Source organism: Bombina bombina, chromosome 11 (assembly GCF_027579735.1).
Source record: "Bombina bombina isolate aBomBom1 chromosome 11, aBomBom1.pri, whole genome shotgun sequence".
NCBI lineage: Eukaryota > Metazoa > Chordata > Amphibia > Anura > Bombinatoridae > Bombina > Bombina bombina.
The window spans coordinates 125,999,125-126,020,665 of NC_069509.1; the positions used below are offsets into that span (position 1 = coordinate 125,999,125).

The window sequence follows — 21,541 nt, forward strand, 5'->3', positions numbered from 1 at the left end:
CGATCACAGTGTTATCTATATGAAATACGTGAACTAACACCCTCTAGTGGTGAAAAACTGTTAAAATGCATTCTGAAAAGAGGCGGCCTTCAAGGTCTAAGAAATTAGCATATGAACCTCCTAGGTTAAGCTTTCAACTAAGAATACCAAGACCACAAAGCAAAATTGGTGATAAAAGTAAATTGGAAAATTGTTTAAAATTACATGCTCTATCTGAATCATTAAACTTTATTTTGGCCTAGACTGTCCCTTTAAAGCTAGTTGTTATACAATAATACAGCTGTAGTGGTGAGAGTACAAATATGGCGGTAGTGTACTGTATTATATAAATACCCCTCTATATATCCTGTTACCCCATAAATTCCTCATAACCATATAAGAATCCTGTTATCTGATAAATCCCCCTTAAAATATAAATAACCCTTCACCCTATAAATACCCCTCTAACTATAATTAGTAATTTAGAACCATCTCAGAGAGTCAGCAGGGGCTTGTATGACACTTATTAAGTCTACACAGATACAACACACACTACTGCGGCGCCAGGTCTCTGTGCTTGAATTCTAGTAAGAGTTATGTGCACTAATTGGTTAGTTTATTGTCTTGTGGTTAATTTTTTCCCCATACCAACCTATATATTATACCTGTAATATTTGATATACGGCTAATAGAGAATGGGGGGGGGAGTGGGCTGCTTTGCCTTAAAATGCTTGGCCTATTTTTGGTCCCAGTCCGGCCATGTTACAAACCAATGGTTTCAAGAGGGAGACATGAAAAACATTGGAGATGCGCATTGCAGGAGGAAGGTCAAGAGCGTAGGCCACAGGATTGACCCGTTGGAGTATTTGAAAAGGACCAACATAACAGGGAGCCAGTTTATTGGAAGGCACACAAAGGTTTAAGTTGCGGGAGGACAGCCAAACTCTCTCACCAACCTGGTAGGAAGGTGCAGGCAGACGCCTACGATCAGCCTGGAACTTTTGGTGCTGCATAGAACGATGAAGGCAATCCTGAATCTGCACCCACGTGGAACGGAGTTGCCGGAGATGCTGCTTCCAAAGCTGGAATACCCTGAGACATGAATGAATCGGGCAACAAGGATGGTTGAAACCCATAATTCGCCATGAACGGGATAACTTGGAGGAAGCATTAATAGCACTATTACGAGCAAACTCTGCCCAAGGTAACAGTTCAGACCAATTATTGTGGTAATCTGAGACATAGCAATGGAGGAACTGTTCCAGAGCTTGATTAGACCGTTCCACAGCCCCATTGGATTGAGGGTGATATGCAGAGGAGAAGGAGAGCTGGATCCCCATTTGAGCACAAAAAGAATGCCAAAATCTGGAGACAAACTGGCTACCCCGGTCCGACACTATCTCCTTGGGTAACCCATGTAAACGGAAGACCTCACGGGCAAAAATTGAAGCAAGCTCCTGAGCGGTAGGCAACTTCTTCAAGGGAATGCAATGTGACATTTTAGAAAAACGGTCAACCACCATAAGGATAATAGTATTGCCATTGGAAACAGGGAGCTCGACAATGAAGTCCATGGAAAGATGTGTTGAAGGATGCTCACCATTAGCAATAGGTTGAAGAAGACCCACAGGAAGACGTCGAGGAGTCTTATTCTGTGCACAAACTGAGCAGGAGGCAACATACGCAGCAACATCAGAACGAAGACCTGGCCACCAGAATTTTCGAGTGACAGACCAAATCATTTGGTTCTTGCCTGGGTGACTTGCGGCTTTAGGATAGTGGTAAGTGTGCAAAAGTTTAGTTCGAAGATTCTCAGGAACAAAACACTTACCACTAGGTTTCTCAGGAGGTGCCTTGGTTTGTGCAGCCAGGATCTCCTCCCCCAAGGGAGAAGTCAAATTAGTACGTATGGTAGCCAAAATATGGTCAGGAGGTATAACTGGAGTAGGTACAGACTCCTCCTTGGACAGAGGTGAAAATTGTCGAGAGAGGGCATCAGCCCTAACATTCTTACTATCAGGCAGGTAGGAGACCACATAATTAAATCTAGACAAAAATAGCGCCCAGCGACAAACTTTTTGCTTCAGATAGATAAGTTAAATTCTTGTGGTCAGTAAGAATGAGCACTGGCACGCTAGTACCCTCGAGAAGATGCCTCCATTCCTTGAGTGCCAAAATTATGGCCAGTAATTCCCTGTTGCCAATTTCATAATTGCACTCCGCTGGAGACAATTTCTTAGAGAAGAAACCACACGGATGCAAGGAACCGTCAGGCATAGGACGTTGAGACAAGAGGGCACCTACTCCAGTCTCAGACGCATCGCCCTCAAGAACGAAAGGCAGGACAGGGTTAGGATGAGCCAGAGCTGGAGCGGCAGCAAAGGCAGTCTTAAGACTATCAAAGGCCTCAATGGCAGTAGGTGACCAATGGAGTAGATCATTCTCTTTACGGGTCATGTCTGTAAAAGGTTTGACCAAGGAAGAAAAGTTTTTAATAAACTTTCTATAGTAATTGGCGAACCCCAAAAAACGTTGAATAGACCGAAGACCAACTGGGCGAGGCCAATGCAGAACTGCAGATAACTTGTCAGGATCCATGGAGAACCCTGCAGTGGAGATAACATAACCTAGGAAGGTTACTTGAGTTTGATGGAACTCACATTTCTCAAGTTTACAAAACAGGCCGTTCTCACGTAGTCTCTGAAGAACCCCTGTAACATCAGACCGATGAGCCTCAAGTGTGGGTGAGTGTATGAGGATGTCGTCTAAGTACACCACAACACACTATTGCAACATATCTAGTAGGACATCATTAATAAATTCCAGGAAAACAGCAGGAGCATTACATAGGTCAAAGGGCATTACAAGATACTCATAATGCCCGCTCCTGGTGTTAAATGCTGTTTTCCATTCGTGGCCCTCCTTGATCCTAGCGAGATTGTACGCTCCTCTCAAATCAAGCTTAGTAAAGACCGTAGCTCCCTTGAGGCGGTCAAAGAGTTCCGTAATGAGCGGAATAGGGTAAGCATTCTTAATGGTAAGACGATTAAGACCCCTATAATCGATGCATGGTCTTAACTCGCCACCCTTTTTCTTCACAAAGAAGAAGCCAGCCCCTGCAGGAGAGCAGGATTTGCGGATGATCCCCCGCGACAGAGCATCGGAAACATACTCCTCCATAGCACAATTCTCTGCAACAGACAGAGGGTAAACCCGGCCCCGAGGAGGAATGGCTCCGGGTTGCAGGTCTATGGCACAATCGTAAGACCGGTGAGGAGGCAACGTACCGGCAAGCACCTTGTCAAAAACGTCTATGAACTCTCGGTACTCCTCTGGCAATTGAGATACTGAAGAAGTGCACAAGACTTTAACTGGTTTCTGAAGACAAGTGGAAATACATTGCGGAGACCACTACAAAATTTCGGACCTGCACCAGTCGAGACTGAGATTGTGCTTTTGGAGCCAGGGATAACCCAGAACAACCGAAAAATGTGGAGAGTTTATCACCTGGAACTGGAGGGTTTCAAAATGGCGAGCCCCAACAGCCATGGACAATGGAGCGGTTTCGTGAGTAACGAGAGCGGGCTGAAGGGGCCTGCAATCAATGGCCTCAATAGCAAGCGGAACGACCGAGGCAAAACAGTAATGGAGTGCTTCGATACAAAAGCACTGTCAATGAAATAGCCCGCAGCACCGGAGTCAACAAGAGCCTGGGTGACTATGGAGGAGTCCACTCAGGAAAGAACAATCGTGACCAAAGGTTTCTCCTTTAGCGGTTCCGGGGACGAGGATAAACCACCCAAGGTCTGCCCCCGACAGGTGTGAGCGTTTCCCGGCCGTGTAGGACAAGACTTCAAAAGCTGGCCCTGTAACCCACAATAGAGGCAGAGCCCCTCCCTCCTCCTAAAGGCCCTCTCCGCCATGGAGAGATGTGTGAATCCCAACTGCATCGGCTCAGCAGTACCTTGTGACTCGGGACCAGGAGGCATGGGAGGAGAGGGAGGCATGGGTGGGAATGAACACATAGGAGACAACGGTACAGGAGGCTTCCGCAAGCGCTCCTTGAAAGAAGACCTCTCACTTAGTCTGATGTCAATTAGGATTAAAAAAGACATCAATGCCTTGAGATCCTCTGGTAAATCTCTGGCAGCAACTTTGTCTTTAATCGCATCAGAGAGCCCATGAAAGAAGACGACAACAAGGGCTTCATTGTTCCAGCCTACCTCTGCTGCAAGCGTACGGAACTCAATGGCATACTGAGCAAGAGATCTTGTACCTTGCTGAATGGACATGAGTAGTTTAGCAGCAGAGGAGGAGCGAGCCGGAACATCAAATACTCTTTGAAAGGAGGCCACAAATTCAGGGTAATTTGAAATCACAGGTTTATTAGTCTCCCACAAGGGATTAGCCCAGGCAAGAGCTGTGTCAGAGAGTAACGAGATGAGAAATCCTACCTTAGCTCTGTCAGAGAGAAACGCCTGAGGTAACATCTCAAAGTAAATGCCCACCAGGTTCAAAAACCCTCTGCACTGATTAGGATCTCCTCCATATCACTGAAGTAGAGGTGCAGAACTGGACATGCTCCTGGTAGGCATAGGTGCAGCAGCGGAAACAGGAGCAGCCATAACTTGCGGGACACTTTGGTCCAAATGTGCAGTTCGGGTCAGCAGGGTTTGTAGGTCTAGTGCAAATTGATCCAAGCGGTGATACTGTTCATCCATCCTGGAAATTATGGCAGGTAAAGGTGGATTATTGGCACCATCAGGATTCATGGCCCTTGCGTAATGTCAGGGTGCCAGGAATCAGACTAAGACGAGAAGTGCAAAAATAATCACACTTTTATTAATAGCAAAAAATAATAAAAAGTCCACAAGTCAAATAACAAGCCAGGAATCAAAACTAGAGCTGGTAGTAAGACAAGCCGAGTCAGGAGCCAAAGCAAGTAGTCAGACGAGCCGGAATTAGGAACAAGGAGAACAGCAGAGTCAGGAACAAGCCAGGGATCAGGAACCAGGAAGGATGTCAGACAGCCAGGTAATACACAGGAGCTCTCACAAACAGGTCTGAGACAACGCAAGGGCAAAGCATACTGAACAGAGGCCCTTTAAATAATAAGTGATGACATCACAATTCTGAGACTGCATCCTGTCTCACATGGATGATGTAAACCAGTCTGGCCATAAAATAAAGTGCAGGAAGTGAGCAGCATCCCCCACAATGCACCATAGTCAGGAAGAGAGGTGAGTAAAATGGCTGCCAGCAGCACATGGCAAACAAGTGAGGAAAAAACCCTGACAAGGGCATTGCCAAATGGGATTTAGCTTTTTTTCACTAAAATAAATGCTAACCCTGGGATAAGCATGTTGCCAAATTTGAAAATATTTCAACAATTCCCTTGTTATTAACCCTGCTACGGAACAATCACAAACTTCATATAACCCCCTAAAGACCTTACACACAAATGGTATCTCTGCACGAAATGATCCCCTGGTGCAGAGTTTTGAGAGATGGTAAACTCAAATCTAAAATGGAACAGATGAACACATTTGAAGACTACTTTGCTCCCTTGTGCAGATACCTTCTGCTAAATTACTACATTACCTCCAATATTAACAATGATAATCTTTGTAGACCCCTCACAATGTTTGAATCAATGTGCAATTTGACTATTTACTCCAGAGGCTCCCTCTCTCTCATATACAAAATTCTTTTTGGTTATCACTCTAGAAATCTCCAGACCTATAGAGGAATTTCATTTTCAGATACCCCCAAAAGATTGGTCAAAAATGTTTGTTAATATGAGTAGTCATACCACCTCATGTTGAGAGGAACTTGAAACTTATGTATCGTTGGTACTATACCCCTGCCAGATTGGCTTCCATTTTTAAAAACATGAATGCCGATTGTTGGAGATCTTGTGGAGTTATAGGATATTTCCAACACATCTGGTGGATATGCCCTCACATTGCATGTTATTTGCAAGAGATATACACCTATATTACGAGTTTTGAGCGCTATAGGGTTTTTAACGATTGCAACAAAAGCTGCGTTATTTCACTCCCTATAGCGCTTCCATTACAAGTTTAAAAAAAGCAAGCTTGTGCAGGCGATATGGTTGCGTTGAGCTCCATACCGCACTGAAAACAAGCGCTGTGTTTGACGTGCTCGTGCACGATTTCCCCATAGACATCAATGGGGAGAGCCGGCAAAAAAAAAGCCTAACACCTGCGATCGCGGAATAAAAAGCTCCATAACGCAGCCCTATTGATGTCTATGGGGAAAATAAAAGTTACATTTAAACCTAACACCCTAGCATAAACCTCACTTCTAAACAACCCTAATCTGCTGCCCCCGACATCGCTGCCACCTACATAATATTATTAACCCCTAATCTGCTACCCCTGACATCACCACCACTAATAAAATATATTAACCCTTATTCCGCCGCTCCCCGACATCGTCGCCACTATAATAAACCTATTAACCCCTAAACCGTCGCCCTACCACATCACAAGCACTATTTAAATATTATTAACCCCTAATCTGCCGTCCTCCCACACCACCACTATGATAAACCTATTAACCCCTAAACCGTAAACCCCCCACAATGAAATAAACTACAATAAACTATTAACCCCTAAACTGAAAGCCCCCCACAATGGAATATACTAAAATAAACTATTAACTCCTAAACCTAATGACCCCCTAACTTTATATTAAAATTACAATTTCCCGATCTTAAATTAAATCAAAACTCACCTGTCAAATTTATAAAATTAATTTTAAACTAACAAACTATTATAATTATTAAACTAACAATTAACTACCAATTAAATAAAACTAAACTACACATTAATCCAAAAAGTATCTAATTACAACAACAAAAAAATAACTAAATTACAAAAAAGCAAAACACTAAATTACGAAAAATAACAAACAAATTATCAAAAATAAAAAAAAATACACCTAATCTAATAGCCCTATCAAAATGAAAAAGCCCCCCCCCCAAATAAAAAACCCTAGCCTACAATAAACTACCAATGGCCCTTAAAAGGGCCTTTTGTGGGGCATTGCTTCAAAGATATCAGCTCTTTTACCTGTAAAAAAAAATACAAACACTCCCTCAACAGTAAAACCCACTACCCAACCAACCCCCCAAATAAAAATACTATCTAAAATAACCTAAGCTACCCATTGCCCTGAAAAGGGCATTTGTATGGGCATTGCCCTTAAAAGGGCATTTAGCTATTTTACATTGCCCAAACCCTAATCTAAAAAAAAACACCCAAAAAACCCTTAGAAAAATCTAACACTCATCCCCGACGATCCACTTACAGTTGTTGAAGTCCCGCTTGAAGGATCCATCCAGCAGGCAAAGTCATCATCCATGCGGCAAGAAGTCTTCATCCAGGCGGCCTCTTCAATCTTTATTCAGCCGATGAAGTCATCATCCATGCCTCCTCTTTGATCTTCATTCAGCTGGCGTGGAGTGGGTCCATCCTGAAGACATACGGCGTGGAGCATCCTCTTCATATAGTCGCCGCCGTATACTGATTCTTCAATGCAAGTGACGCAATCCAAGATGGCGTCCCTTGCATTCCTATTGGCTGAAAGATTTCAATAAGTCAATTGGAATTAGAGCTGCTAAAATCCTATTGGATGTTCCAATCAGCCAATAGGATTGAGCTCAATCCTATTGGCTGATTGGAACAGCCAATAGGATTGTAGCAGCTCTAATTCCTATTGGTTGATTAAAATATTTCAGCCAATAGGAATGTAAGGGACGCCATCTTGGATTGCATCACTTGCATTGAAGAATCCGTATACGGCGGCGACCATATGAAGAGGATGCTCCACGCCGGATGTCTTCAGGATAGACCCGCTCCACGCCGGCTGGATGAAGATCGAAGAGGCCCCCTGGATGAAGACTTCTTGCCACATGGATGATGACTTCGCCGGCTGGATAGATTCTTCAAGCGGGACTTCAACAACTGTAAGTGGATCGTCGAGGGTTAGTGTTAGTTTTTTTTTTTAAGGGTTTTTTGGGTGTTTTTTTTTAGATTAGGGTTTGGGCAATGTAAAATAGCTAAATGCCCTTTTAAGGGCAATGCTCATCCAAATGCCCTTTTCAGGGCAATGGGTAGCTTAGGTTATTTTAGATTTTAGTAGTATAAAATAGCTTTTTTATTTGGGGGGGTTGGTTGGGTGGTGGGTTTTACTGTTGGGGGGGGTGTTTGTATTTTTTTACAGGTAAAGGAGCTGATATCTTTGGGGCAATGCCCCACAAAAGGGCCCTTTTAAGGGCCTTTGGTAGTTTATTGTAGGCTAGGGATTTTTTTATTTTGGGGGGGGACTTTTTATTTTGATAGGGCTATTAGATTAGGTGTAATTCTTTTTTATTTTTGATAATTTGTTTGTAATTTTTCATAATTTAGTATTTGTTTTCTTGTAATTTAATTTTTTTTTTTTAATTAGATACTTTTTGTAATTTTTAGAGTAGTGTTAGGATTTGTTAATGTGTAGTTTAGTTTTATTTAATTGGTAGTTAGTTTAATTTTAGTTTAATAATTAATTTTATAAATTTGATAGGTAAATTTTAATTTCATTTAAGATAGGGAAATTGTAATTTTAATATAAAGTTATGGGGTCGTTAGGTTTAGGGGTTAATAGTTTATTTTAGTATATTACGTTGTGGGGGGCTCTTCGGTTTAGGGGTTAATAGTTTATTTTAGTTTATTTTGTTGTGGGGGGCTTGCGGTTTAGGGGTTAATAGGTTTATTATAGAGGCAGTATGGGCGGACGGCAGATTAGGGGTTAATAATATTTCAATAGTGTTTGCGATGCGGGAGGGCAGCGGTTTAGGGGTTAATAGGTTTATTATAGTGGGGATAATGTTGGGTAGCTGCGGAATAGGGGTTAATACATTTTATTAGTGGTGGCGATGTCAGGAGCAGCAGATTAGGGGTTAATAAATGTATTATAGTGCGATGCGGGAGGGTCTCGGTTTAGGGGTTAATAGGTAGTTTATGGGTGTTTAGTGTGTTTAGTGTACTTTGTAACACTTTAGTTATGAGTTTTATGCTACAGCTTTGTAGCGTAAAACTCATAACTACTGACTTCAGATGGCGTTACAGATCTTGTCGTTTTAGGCTATAATGCTCACTTTTTTGCCTCATAATACCAGCGCTATGGGAATCCCATGAAAAAACATCATTTTTACGAGTGCGGGACTGACGCTGTGTTACAGGCTAAAAGGTGTGCGGTACACCTATACCGACAAGACTTGTAATAGCTGTGGTGCTGTTTTAACTCTAAAAATGTCATATTTTCAGCGTTACGAGCCGCAACGCAAAACTCGTAATCTAGATGAAAGTCAGCTACTGAACAAACCTTAGGCATTATAATACCTTTCGATCCAGCTACTTTCTTACTAAATAACCTCCTCAGAATCAAATGCAAATTAAGATATAGATTGTTGTGCTCAATTGTGCTAGAAGATTGATCCCGTCTGGAAGACAACTAATATTCCGTCTATTTTAGATTGGAAATCTTTAGTCACGCACACTTTGAAACGCATCAGTATGTTAATACTAAATGTATAGATGAATCTCTAGCCATACATTTTCTTTGGGAAGAATTCTATAACTCCCATAAACCAGTTGGTTCATGACCTTCTTAGAGAACTCTACAGAGAATAGCATACAAGTACTCTCTGAAAATCAAAGCTGTGTTCTACTTTTATATTTACCACAAAACAATTACTACAATGGTTGTCATTGGATGTAGAATTCTGCTAACTAAAGCTGTTTGTGTTTAAACTGTAATATAATTTTGATATTCCGTGAATCTGATACACTGTTGTATCAATTGTATAAGTTTCTTTCCTTTCTCAATAAAAATGAATAATAAAAAAAAAAAAATACTAACCCATTCTACAAGTAATCCCCACCCCCCAAAAAAGGCACAGTTAGACAGCGCTAGTTCATATGTGTCATATAGATAATATTGTGCTCACTCCCGTGGAGTTATTTATGAGTCAGCACTGATTGGCTAAAATGCAAATCTGTCGAAAGAACGGAAATAAGAAGGCAGTCTGCAGAGGCTTCGATACAAGAGGGGCGATGTATTAAAGTGCGGACGGCCATGATACAATGTAGCGTATCATGTCCGCCGCACATTGATAAATGCCGACAGCATACGCTGTCCACAATTATCATTGCACATTGTTCTGGTGAACTGCTTATGCAATGCCGCCCCCTGCAGATTTGCGGCCAATCGTCCGCTAGCAGGGGATGTCAATCAGCCCGATCGTATAGGATCAGGCGGATTGAAGACCCCAGCCTCAGAGGCAGCGGACAAGTTATGGAGCTTAGACCGCTGCTTCATAACTACTGTTTCCGGCGAGCCTGAAGGCTCGCACAGAAACTGGGGCATTAAGGTCCATTCAGAGTTTGATAATTCGGCCCCAAGGTCATCACAGAAGTAAAAAGTATATTAATATAACCATGTTGGTTATGCAAAACTAGGGACTGGGTAATACAGGAATTATCTATCTTTTTAAACAATAAAAATTCTGAAGTAGACTGTCCCTTTAAACAGAATTAGTACACAAAGGGTCAGATTACGAGTGGAGCGCTATTTAGTGCTTTTGCTAGAGTGCAAGTTGAAAGTAAAAAACTCTTTTGCTAGAGTACAAGTTGAAAGTAAAAAGTTATCGCTCACACGCTAACCAGACGCGTGCAAAAAGTCAAAATTACAATATTGCACATGTGATAACCTATTCTCCCATAGAAGGGACTGGAGAAACAAACGTGGAAAAAACACCCTACTCGCACGCAAACCCATTCTCATTTTGGCCTCTATTTATCATAGTCTGGCGGACCTGATCCGACAGTGCGGATCAGGTCCGCCAGACCTCGCTGAATACGGTGAGCAATACGCTCACCGTATTCAGCATTGCACCAGCAGCTCACAAAAGCTGCTGGTGCAACGCCGCCCCCTGCAGACTCGCGGCCAATGGGCCGCCAGCAGGGAGCTGTCAATCAACCCGATCGTACTCGATCGGGTTGATTTCCGGCGATGTCTGTCCGCCTGCTCAGAGCAGGCGGGCAGGTTATGAAGCAGCTGCTTCATAACTCCATTCGGAGCTTGATAGATAGGCCCCATTGTGCGCTATATTTAAGCAAAATGGAAAAAAGCACTCACTGGTCTTCAGATAACAAATCCAAGTAAAAATGTTATTAGTGACGTTTCCGGACAAAATAGCGTCCCTTCCTCTGACCAACAGAAACTGCAAACAAACAAACTAATAAAGGCCTGTTAAGCCCTCCCCTAAAGAGGCCACCAATGAATGGAGGCCGTGTGCAAACCTATCAAGACTGTACCAAATGACAGAAAGTGTGACCTTGAACAAACATATATAGTGTCTAATGCCTGAATTGTGTAACAAGTGTATATTAATATATAAATAAATAAACAGGGTGTACAAAACTACATATGTGTCCCTCATCCGAAGACACTGATAACCAACAACCCTGGCATAGTGGGAACCCACATGTGGAACATTCCAAATCCGGTGTAGCCGGGAATTGTAGGCATAATGAACCAGGCATGTTATGATTTTATTGTACTATCGGTGGTAGTAATATGTGTGTCTGTGGCGCTCGCAGCAGCTTGTGAGATGACATGCTGCGCTGTTTAATAGTTTTGATGGTTCTGATGCACTCTGGCGATACGATGAAATATTTTGGGAGTATGATGAGTGTTTAAAGAGAGGTTTGTTTACTATTGCTCACACATCGCTGCAGTGAGCCTATCAGTGGTCTGTTGTATTGCGGTCTTTGACCAATCAGGCAACGGTAGGTGTGGCTGAGTTCTACTACGATCGGTTCTGACAAGAAAAAGGTCTTAATATGCTAAATGGACATGAGTTTTTTCTTTGATATGAATGCTCTTGCACTGGTAACCAGGGGTTTATTCACACTATTTTAAGTGGATGTTTTAAGACTTTGATCTTACACATTGAGTATTTGTTTATGTTGATATTGTTAACTCCCATGGGGGCGTGTGTTTTTCGGCTACACCGGATTTGGAATGTTCCACATGTGGGTTCCCACTATGCCAGGGTTGTTGGTTATCAGTGTCTTCGGATGAGGGACACATATGTAGTTTTGTACACCCTGTTTATTTATTTATATATTAATATACACTTGTTACACAATTCAGGCATTAGACACTATATATGTTTGTTCAAGGTCACACTTTCTGTCATTTGGTACAGTCTTGATAGGTTTGCACACGGCCTCCATTCATTGGTGGCCTCTTTAGGGGAGGGCTTAACAGGCCTTTATTAGTTTGTTTGTTTGCAGTTTCTGTTGGTCAGAGGAAGGGACGCTATTTTGTCCCGAAATGTCACTAATAAAATGTTTACTTGGATTTGTTATCTGAAGACCAGTGAGTGCTTTTTTCCATTTTGCTTATGAATTTTCCTACAGAGCACCCTGGCAGTTGATGGTAGCTGGTGAGAGTGCATATACCCCTTCTTGTACTTTGGCTATATATATATATATATATATATATATATATATATATATATATATATATATATATATATATATATATATATATATATATATATATAAATATATAATAGTATTTTGGTACAATATATCTCTATACTTACATGTATACATGATTATACTTATAGATATATACAGATATATATAGGAATATATATTTAAAATACTTGGAACATGGAACTATGTGCAGAACATTGGAATGCGAAAAAATGACAGTAAATACACAGTATAACCCTTTATTAAATATGAATATTGCATAAATATACTTTTTCAGGTTTTCATCTACTTAACTGCAAAGGGCTCCAATGCACATATATATATATATGTCTATATATGTATACATATGTGTTTATTTGTGTATATACATCTGTAAATACATATATACACTTATAAATACATATGTGCATATATATAGATATTTATATAAAAATACATATCCATCTTTAGACATTCATATGTATTGTTTACTTTAAACTTGTAATACCAGAGCAACTAACGAAAACCCAATAACGCTTGCACGCAAACGTTTATGCTCCATTCATAATCTGACCCACAGTGTTTTGCAATGGTACTGCAATTTAAATAGTTCGGCAAAAGCCTTACTCTCTCTCTGTAGTACAAATAAATTCACATTTTAAAGGGATAGGAACGTCAAAATTAAACTTGCATGATTCAGATCTAATGTCATTTTAAGACACTTTTAAAGGGACACTGAACCCAAATTCTTTCTTTTGTGATGCAGATAGAGCATGAAAGTTTAAGCAACTTTCTAATTTACTCCTATTATCAAAGTTTCTTCATTCTCTTGGTATCTTTATTTGAAATGCAAGAATGTAAGTTTAGATGCCGGCCCATTTTTGGTGAACAACCTGGGTTGTCCTTGCTGATTGGTGGATAAATTCATCCACCAATAAAAAAGTGCTGTCCAGAGTACTAAACCAAGAAAAAAAAAGCTTAGATGCCTTCTTTTTCAAATAAAGATAGCAAGAGAACGAAGAAAAATTGAAAATAGGAGTAAATTAGAAAGTTGCTTAAAATTGCATGCTCTTTCTGAATCACGAAAGAAAAAAATTGGGTTCAGTGTCCCTTTAAATTCACTTCTATTTTCAAATGTTCTTTGTTCTCTTGGTATCCCTTTCTGAAAAAGAATAAGAACATAACCTATACTAGTGGGAGCTGCTGCTAATTGGTGCCTGCATACATTTGTCTCATGTGATTGGCTAACAGTAGTGCAATGCTGTTCCTTCAGCAAAAGATAACAAGAGAACAAAGCACATTTGATAATGGATGTAAATTGGAAAGTTGTTTAAAATTGTATGTTCTATCCAAATCAAGAATATTTTGGGGTTTCCTGTCCTCTTAAGGCTATATATACCAAGGGTGCACATACTTTAGTGAGATGAGGTTTACTTTTTGTAAACTTTCTCAGTGTGAGTTAATATGTATATATGCTTGCTAATAATAAAATAAATCTGAGGTTGGATGTGAAATTAAGCTTCTTAGGGAATAATGTTCTTTTTTGGTACGCTGGCAGATGACAGTTTACTTTTTTGGCATGCTGGCAGATTACAGTTTACTTTTTTGTCATGCTGGCAGATTACAGTTTACTTTTTTGTCATGCTGGCAGATTACAGTTTAGTTTTTTGGCATGCTGGCAGATTACAGTTTATTTTTTTGGTACGCTGGCAGATTACAGTTTACTTTTTTGGTACGCTGGCAGATTACAGTTTACTTTTTTGGCATGCTGGCAGATTACAGTTTACTTTTTTGACATGCTGGCAGATTACAGTTTACTTTTTTGGTACGCTGGCAGATTACAGTTTACTTTTTTGGTACGCTGGCAGATTACAGTTTACTTTTTTGGCATGCTGGCAGATTACAGTTTACTTTTTTGGCATGCTGGCAGATTACAGTTTAGTTTTTTGGCATGCTGGCAGATTACAGTTTACTTTCTTGGTACGCTGGCAGATTACAGTTTACTTTTTTGGTACGCTGGCAGATTGCAGTTTACTTTTTTGGCATGCTGGCAGATTACAGTTTACTTTTTTGACATGCTGGCAGATTACAGTTTACTTTTTTGGTACGCTGGCAGATTACAGTTTACTTTTTTGGTACGCTGGCAGATTACAGTTTACTTTTTTGGCATGCTGGCAGATTACAGTTTACTTTTTTGTCATGCTGGCAGATTACAGTTTACTTTTTTGTCATGCTGGCAGATTACAGTTTACTTTTTTGGTACGCTGGCAGATTACAGTTTACTTTTTTGGTACGCTGGCAGATTACAGTTTACTTTTTTGGCATGCTGGCAGATTACAGTTTACTTTTTTGGCATGCTGGCAGATTACAGTTTACTTTTTTGCCACTCCTGATACATGAAACCAAAAATGAACTTTATTCCTGCATGACCAGTCAGTCTGTCTGTCCAACATAAAATAAATACTTCTGTTTAAAAATTCTCCTATGTACATATTTAAAAATGTAAAATATATGCATCATAATAACTCAGGACTTTCTGTACAAAGTTATGTAGAATTATTATGGTTTGTAGTAGCTGTCAACTAACGTGCTAAATTGCAGCAAAATGTGTATATCCATTCAAAATGTATAACCATTTCCAAATTAGTTATTATACCTTGGTCATTTAAAAGACAGATTACAGTTTACTTTTTTGGCATGCTGGCAGATTACAGTTTACTTTTTTGGCATGCTGGCAGATTACAGTTTACTTTTTTGGTACGCTGGCAGATTACAGTTTACTTTTTTGGTATGCTGGCAGATTACAGTTTACTTTTTTGGCATGCTGGCAGATTACAGTTTACTTTTTTGCCACTCCTGATACATGAAACCAAAAATGAACTTTATTCCTGCATGACCAGTCAGTCTGTCTGTCCAACATAAAATAAATACTTCTGTTTAAAAATTCTCCTATGTACATATTTAAAAATGTAAAATATATGCATCATAATAACTCAGGACTTTCTGTACAAAGTTATGTAGAATTATTATGGTTTGTAGTAGCTGTCAACTAACGTGCTAAATTGCAGCAAAATGTGTATATCCATTCAAAATGTATAACCATTTCCAAATTAGTTATTATACCTTGGTCATTTAAAAGACAGATTACAGTTTACTTTTTTGGCATGCTGGCAGATTACAGTTTACTTTTTTGTCATGCTGGCAGATTACAGTTTACTTTTTTGTCATGCTGGCAGATTACAGTTTAGTTTTTTGTCATGCTGGCAGATTACAGTTTATTTTTTTGGTACGCTGGCAGATTACAGTTTACTTTTTTGGTACGCTGGCAGATTACAGTTTACTTTTTTGGCATGCTGGCAGATTACAGTTTACTTTTTTGACATGCTGGCAGATTACAGTTTACTTTTTTGGTACGCTGGCAGATTACAGTTTACTTTTTTGGTACGCTGGCAGATTACAGTTTACTTTTTTGGCATGCTGGCAGATTACAGTTTACTTTTTTGGCATGCTGGCAGATTACAGTTTAGTTTTTTGGCAAGCTGGCAGATTACAGTTTACTTTCTTGGTACGCTGGCAGATTACAGTTTACTTTTTTGGTACGCTGGCAGATTGCAGTTTACTTTTTTGGCATGCTGGCAGATTACAGTTTACTTTTTTGACATGCTGGCAGATTACAGTTTACTTTTTTGGTACGCTGGCAGATTACAGTTTACTTTTTTGGTACGCTGGCAGATTACAGTTTACTTTTTTGGCATGCTGGCAGATTACAGTTTACTTTTTTGGCATGCTGGCAGATTACAGTTTACTTTTTTGTCATGCTGGCAGATTACAGTTTACTTTTTTGGTACGCTGGCAGATTACAGTTTACTTTTTTGGTACGCTGGCAGATTACAGTTTACTTTTTTGGCATGCTGGCAGATTACAGTTTACTTTTTTGCCACTCCTGATACATGAAACCAAAAATGAACTTTATTCCTGCATGACCAGTCAGTCTGTCTGTCCAACATAAAATAAATACTTCTGTTTAAAAATTCTCCTATGTACATATTTAAAAATGTAAAATATATGCATCATAATAACTCAGGACTTTCTGTACAAAGTTATGTAGAATTATTATGGTTTGTAGTAGCTGTCAACTAACGTGCTAAATTGCAGCAAAATGTGTATATCCATTCAAAATGTATAACCATTTCCAAATTAGTTATTATACCTTGGTCATTTAAAAGACAGATTACAGTTTACTTTTTTGGCATGCTGGCAGATTACAGTTTACTTTTTTGGCATGCTGGCAGATTACAGTTTACTTTTTTGGTACGCTGGCAGATTACAGTTTACTTTTTTGGTATGCTGGCAGATTACAGTTTACTTTTTTGGCATGCTGGCAGATTACAGTTTACTTTTTTGGCATGCTGGCAGATTACAGTTTACTTTTTTGGTACGCTGGCAGATTGCAGTTTACTTTTTTGGTACACTGGCAGATTGCAGTTTACTTTTTTGGTACGCTGGCAGATTACAGTTTACTTTTTTGGCATGCTGGCAGATTACAGTTTACTTTTTTGGCATGCTGGCAGATTACAGTTTACTTTTTTGGCATGCTGGCAGATTACAGTTTACTTTTTTGGTACGCTGGCAGATTACAGTTTACTTTTTTGGAATGCTGGCAGATTACAGTTTACTTTTTTGCCACGCCTGATACATGAAACCAAAAATGAACTTTATTCCTGCATGATCAGTCAGTCTGTCTGTCCAACATAAAATAAATACTTCTGTTTAAAAATTCTCCTATGTACATATTTAAAAATGTAAAATATATGCATCATAATAACTCAGGACTTTCTGTACAAAGTTATGTAGAATTATTATGGTTTGTAGTAGCTGTCAACTAACGTGCTAAATTGCAGCAAAATGTGTATATCCATTCAAAATGTATAACCATTTCCAAATTAGTTATTATACCTTGGTCATTTAAAAGACACTTGCATTACTATGCAGCCATTATATCTCTATCTATCTATCTATCTATCTATATATATATATCTTTCTCTCTCTCTCTCTCTCTCTCTCTCTCTCTCTCTCTCTCTCTATCAATCTCTCTTTCTCTCTCTCTCTCTCTCTCTCTCTCTCTCTCTCTCTCTATCTATCTATCAATCTATCTATCCATCATTTATCTCTATCTATTTATCTATATCTATCTGTCTATCTTTATCTCTCTATGTATCTATACGTACACCTCGCATCATCTATCTTAATCATCAATCATCATAAATTACAGAAGAAAATGTTTTGTCATTACCTTGATCAAAGATAAGTCCTGCCTTCTGAAATTTAACAAGTGCAGGTTTCCAATTATGGGTAAAGGTTTTGGACCAGGTGGCATTTTAAATGCTGATTTTTTCGCACCATTGAAAAAGTACAAAGAACCTATCAAGATTAGTAAACTGAAGATCAAACAAATGGTTAAAGAATCAGGCAGGAACATAGATAAAAAAGACATTTTCCGTGACGGATGCTTGGGTTAGATATAGAAAGATCTTTAAAAATGCAGGAACTGTGTAGTGCCTTGTTAAAATATCATTACAGTTGAATATAAAAGGAAGAGAGAGGGAGGAGCGTGTTGGGATTTAACAAGATTGATATAAAAAAACGATTATGTCATATTAAAATGTGTTTATAAAGGTCTGGACTTGTCGGTTAATCAGTGACAGCTTGAACTCTGACACAATCTAATATTTCACCACAGTTTATAAGACTACTATTTCTTTATAGTTTTTGAATTGTGACCTTTTTTTATTATTTTCTATGAATACAAGTTGATTAAACATTAATTTTATAGTTATCAGGTTACAAAAAGTATGTGCAAAATAGATGTGTTTTTCTGTTATAAACAGCTGCATGCATTGTTATTGCCATACAAAGAGACTTGCAGGTGTTTGGGTGCTTTTTAAAAGAACAAATTTCTCTTAGAGAAATATTTCTCAATTGCACAACCAGAATTATTACAAAGATCAACAATAAAAAAACAACAACTTTTTTTCTAGTTGCCAAGAATGTTTGAATGAACATAGAATATGTTGTGGTGCTGAATCCAAAATAATGGCATCAGTTTTGTCAAATTGGCATTAGTTTTTTATATAATGGATAGCCCTCAAATTATGATTTTTACCCCAATACGACCTGTGTCTGCTGACATATGCAGCATGGTTTGGTCTGTATTTTTACTCTGTAACATTGTTTTTATCTAATCAAATATTTTTTTTTTTAAAAAAAAACATTTTTATTACGTAAGAAAAAAAAAGTTACATTACACTGGTAAATACAAGGTTGTTAACAGCATGTACACTTAGATTTCTAAGTTCCATCAGAAGTTATCAGTTCTTTTGTCTGTTTCCAGAGTGATTCTGTATGTGTCTGTTGGGGGACCGCCAAGTATGGCGTCCCCTTCAGTGCGAAAGTTGCTGCAGTTTTGTAGTCTATCATTGAATCAAGTCAAAAAGTTGCAAACAACAAATGTAATCAAAGTTTTTGAATTAGATTAGATTTTGAATTAAATTTCCCACTTGATTTGTGTATGTGTGTGTTTTTTCTTTTTTTCTTCCCTTTCTTTCTCTTTCTTTCCTTCTTTCCCTTTTTTGCCAAGGAGGGGGGTGACAAAAAGGGGGGGGGGGGAAGGGGGGGTAGAATAGAAGTAGAGAGATTGGATGGGCAGTGTTCATGTTGTGTGGGGTATATGTAATTGGGGGTAGTCAAGTATGTAGATGTCCTCAGTTTTATCTGTGCAATTTTAGGTTTGTGCCCCCTTTTTCTTTCATGTAATTAACAAGAGTCCATGAGCTAGTGACGTATGGGATATACATTCCTACCAGGAGGGGCAAAGTTTCCCAAACCTTAAAATGCCTATAAATACACCTCTCACCACACCCACAAATCAGTTTTACAAACTTTGCCTCCAAGGGAGGTGGTGAAGTAAGTTTGTGCTAGATTCTACGTTGATATGCGCTCCGCAGCAAGTTGGAGCCCGGTTTTCCTCTCAGCGTGCAGTGAATGTCAGAGGGATGTGAAGAGAGTATTGCCTATTGAATGCAGTGATCTCCTTCTACGGGATCTATTTCATAAGGTTCTCTGTTATCGGTCGTAGAGATTCATCTCTTACCTCCCTTTTCAGATCGACGATATACTCTTATATTTACCATTTCCTCTACTGATTCTCGTTTCAGTACTGGTTTGGCTTTCTACAAACATGTAGATGAGTGTCCTGGGGTAAGTAAGTCTTATTTTCTGTGACACTCTAAGCTATGGTTGGGCACTTTATTTATAAAGTTCTAAATATATGTATTCAAACATTTATTTGCCTTGACTCAGAATGTTCAACTTTCCTTATTTCCAGACAGTCAGTTTCATATTTGGGATTATGCTTTAAATTATCATATTTTTTCTTACCTCAAAAATTTGACTTTTTTCCCTGTGGGCTGTTAGGCTCGCGGGGGCTGAAAATGCTTCATTTTATTGCGTCATTCTTGGCGCGGACTTTTTTGGCGCAAAAATTCTTTTCCGTTTCCGGCGTCATACGTGTCGCCGGAAGTTGCGTCATTTTTGACGTTATTTTGCGCCAAAAATGTCGGCGTTCCGGATGTGGCGTCATTTTTGGCGCCAAAAGCATTTAGGCGCCAAATAATGTGGGCGTCTTATTTGGCGCCAAAAAATATGGGCGTCGCTTTTGTCTCCACATTATTTCAGTCTCATTTTTCATTTGCTTCTGGTTGCTAGAAGCTTGATGTTTGGCATTTTTTTCCCATTCCTGAAACTGTCTTATAAGGAATTTGATCTATTTTGCTTTATATGTTGTTTTTTCTCTTACATATTGCAAGATGTCTCACGTTGCATCTGAGCCAGAAGATACTACAGGAAAACCACTGCCTGCTGGATCTACCAAAGCTAAGTGTATCTGCTGTAAACTTTTGGTAGCTATTCCTCCAGCTGTTGTTTGTAATAATTGTCATGACAAACTTGTTAAAGCAGATAATATTTCCTTTAGTGATGTACCATTGCCTGTTGCAGTTCCCTCAACATCTAAGGTGCAGAATGTTCCTGATAACATAAGAGATTTTGTTTCTGAATCCATAAAGAAGGCTTTGTCTGTTATTTCTCCTTCTAGTAAACGTAAAAAGTCTTTTAAATCTTCTCTCTCTACAGATGAATTTTTAAATGAACACCATCATTCTGATTCTTTGGACTCTTCTGGTTCAGAGGATTCTATCTCAGAGATTGATGCTGATAAATCTTCATATTTATTTAAGATGGAATTTATTCGCTCTTTACTTAAAGAAGTACTAATTGCTTTAGAAATAGAGGATTCTAGTCCTCTTGATACTAATTCTATACGTTTGGATAAGGTTTTTAAAGCTCCTGCGGTTATTCCAGAAGTCTTTCCTGTTCCTAATGCTATTTCTGCAGTAATTTCTAAGGAATGGGATAAATTGGGTAATTCATTTACTCCTTCTAAACGTTTTAAGCAATTATATCCTGTTCCGCCTGACAGGTTAGAATTTTGGGACAAAATCCCTAAAGTTGATGGGGCTATTTCTACCCTTGCTAAACGTACTACCATTCCTACGTCAGATGGTACCTCGTTTAAGGATCCTTTAGATAGAAAAATTGAATCTTTTCTAAGAAAAGCTTATCTATGTTCAGGTAATCTTCTTAGACCTGCTATATCATTGGCTGATGTTGCTGCAGCTTCAACTTTTTGGTTGGAAACTCTAGCGCAACAAGTAACAAATCGTGATTCTCATGATATTATTATTCTTCTCCAGCATGCTAATAATTTCATCTGTGATGCCATTTTTGATATTATTAGAGTTGATGTTAGGTTTATGTCTCTGGCTATCTTAGCCAGAAGAGCTTTATGGCTTAAGACCTGGAATGCTGATATGGCTTCTAAATCAACTCTACTTTCCATTTCTTTCCAGGGAAACAAATTATTTGGTTCTCAGTTGGATTCTATTATTTCA

At 39.0% G+C, this 21,541-nt stretch overlaps 1 protein-coding gene across 1 annotated transcript in view; it reads right to left on the bottom strand.

Moving 5' to 3' along the window:
* The window catches only part of LOC128641860 (cytochrome P450 2W1), a 109,155-nt gene extending 91,058 nt beyond the window's left edge, over nt 1–18,097 (bottom strand). The window contains exon 1 of the mRNA XM_053694422.1: nt 17,827–18,097. Coding sequence (XP_053550397.1) covers nt 17,827–18,027 — 201 coding nt within the window. The 5' untranslated portion in view covers nt 18,028–18,097. The remainder of the gene's footprint in view (nt 1–17,826) is intronic.
* Between the last annotated feature and the right edge of the window lie 3,444 nt (nt 18,098–21,541).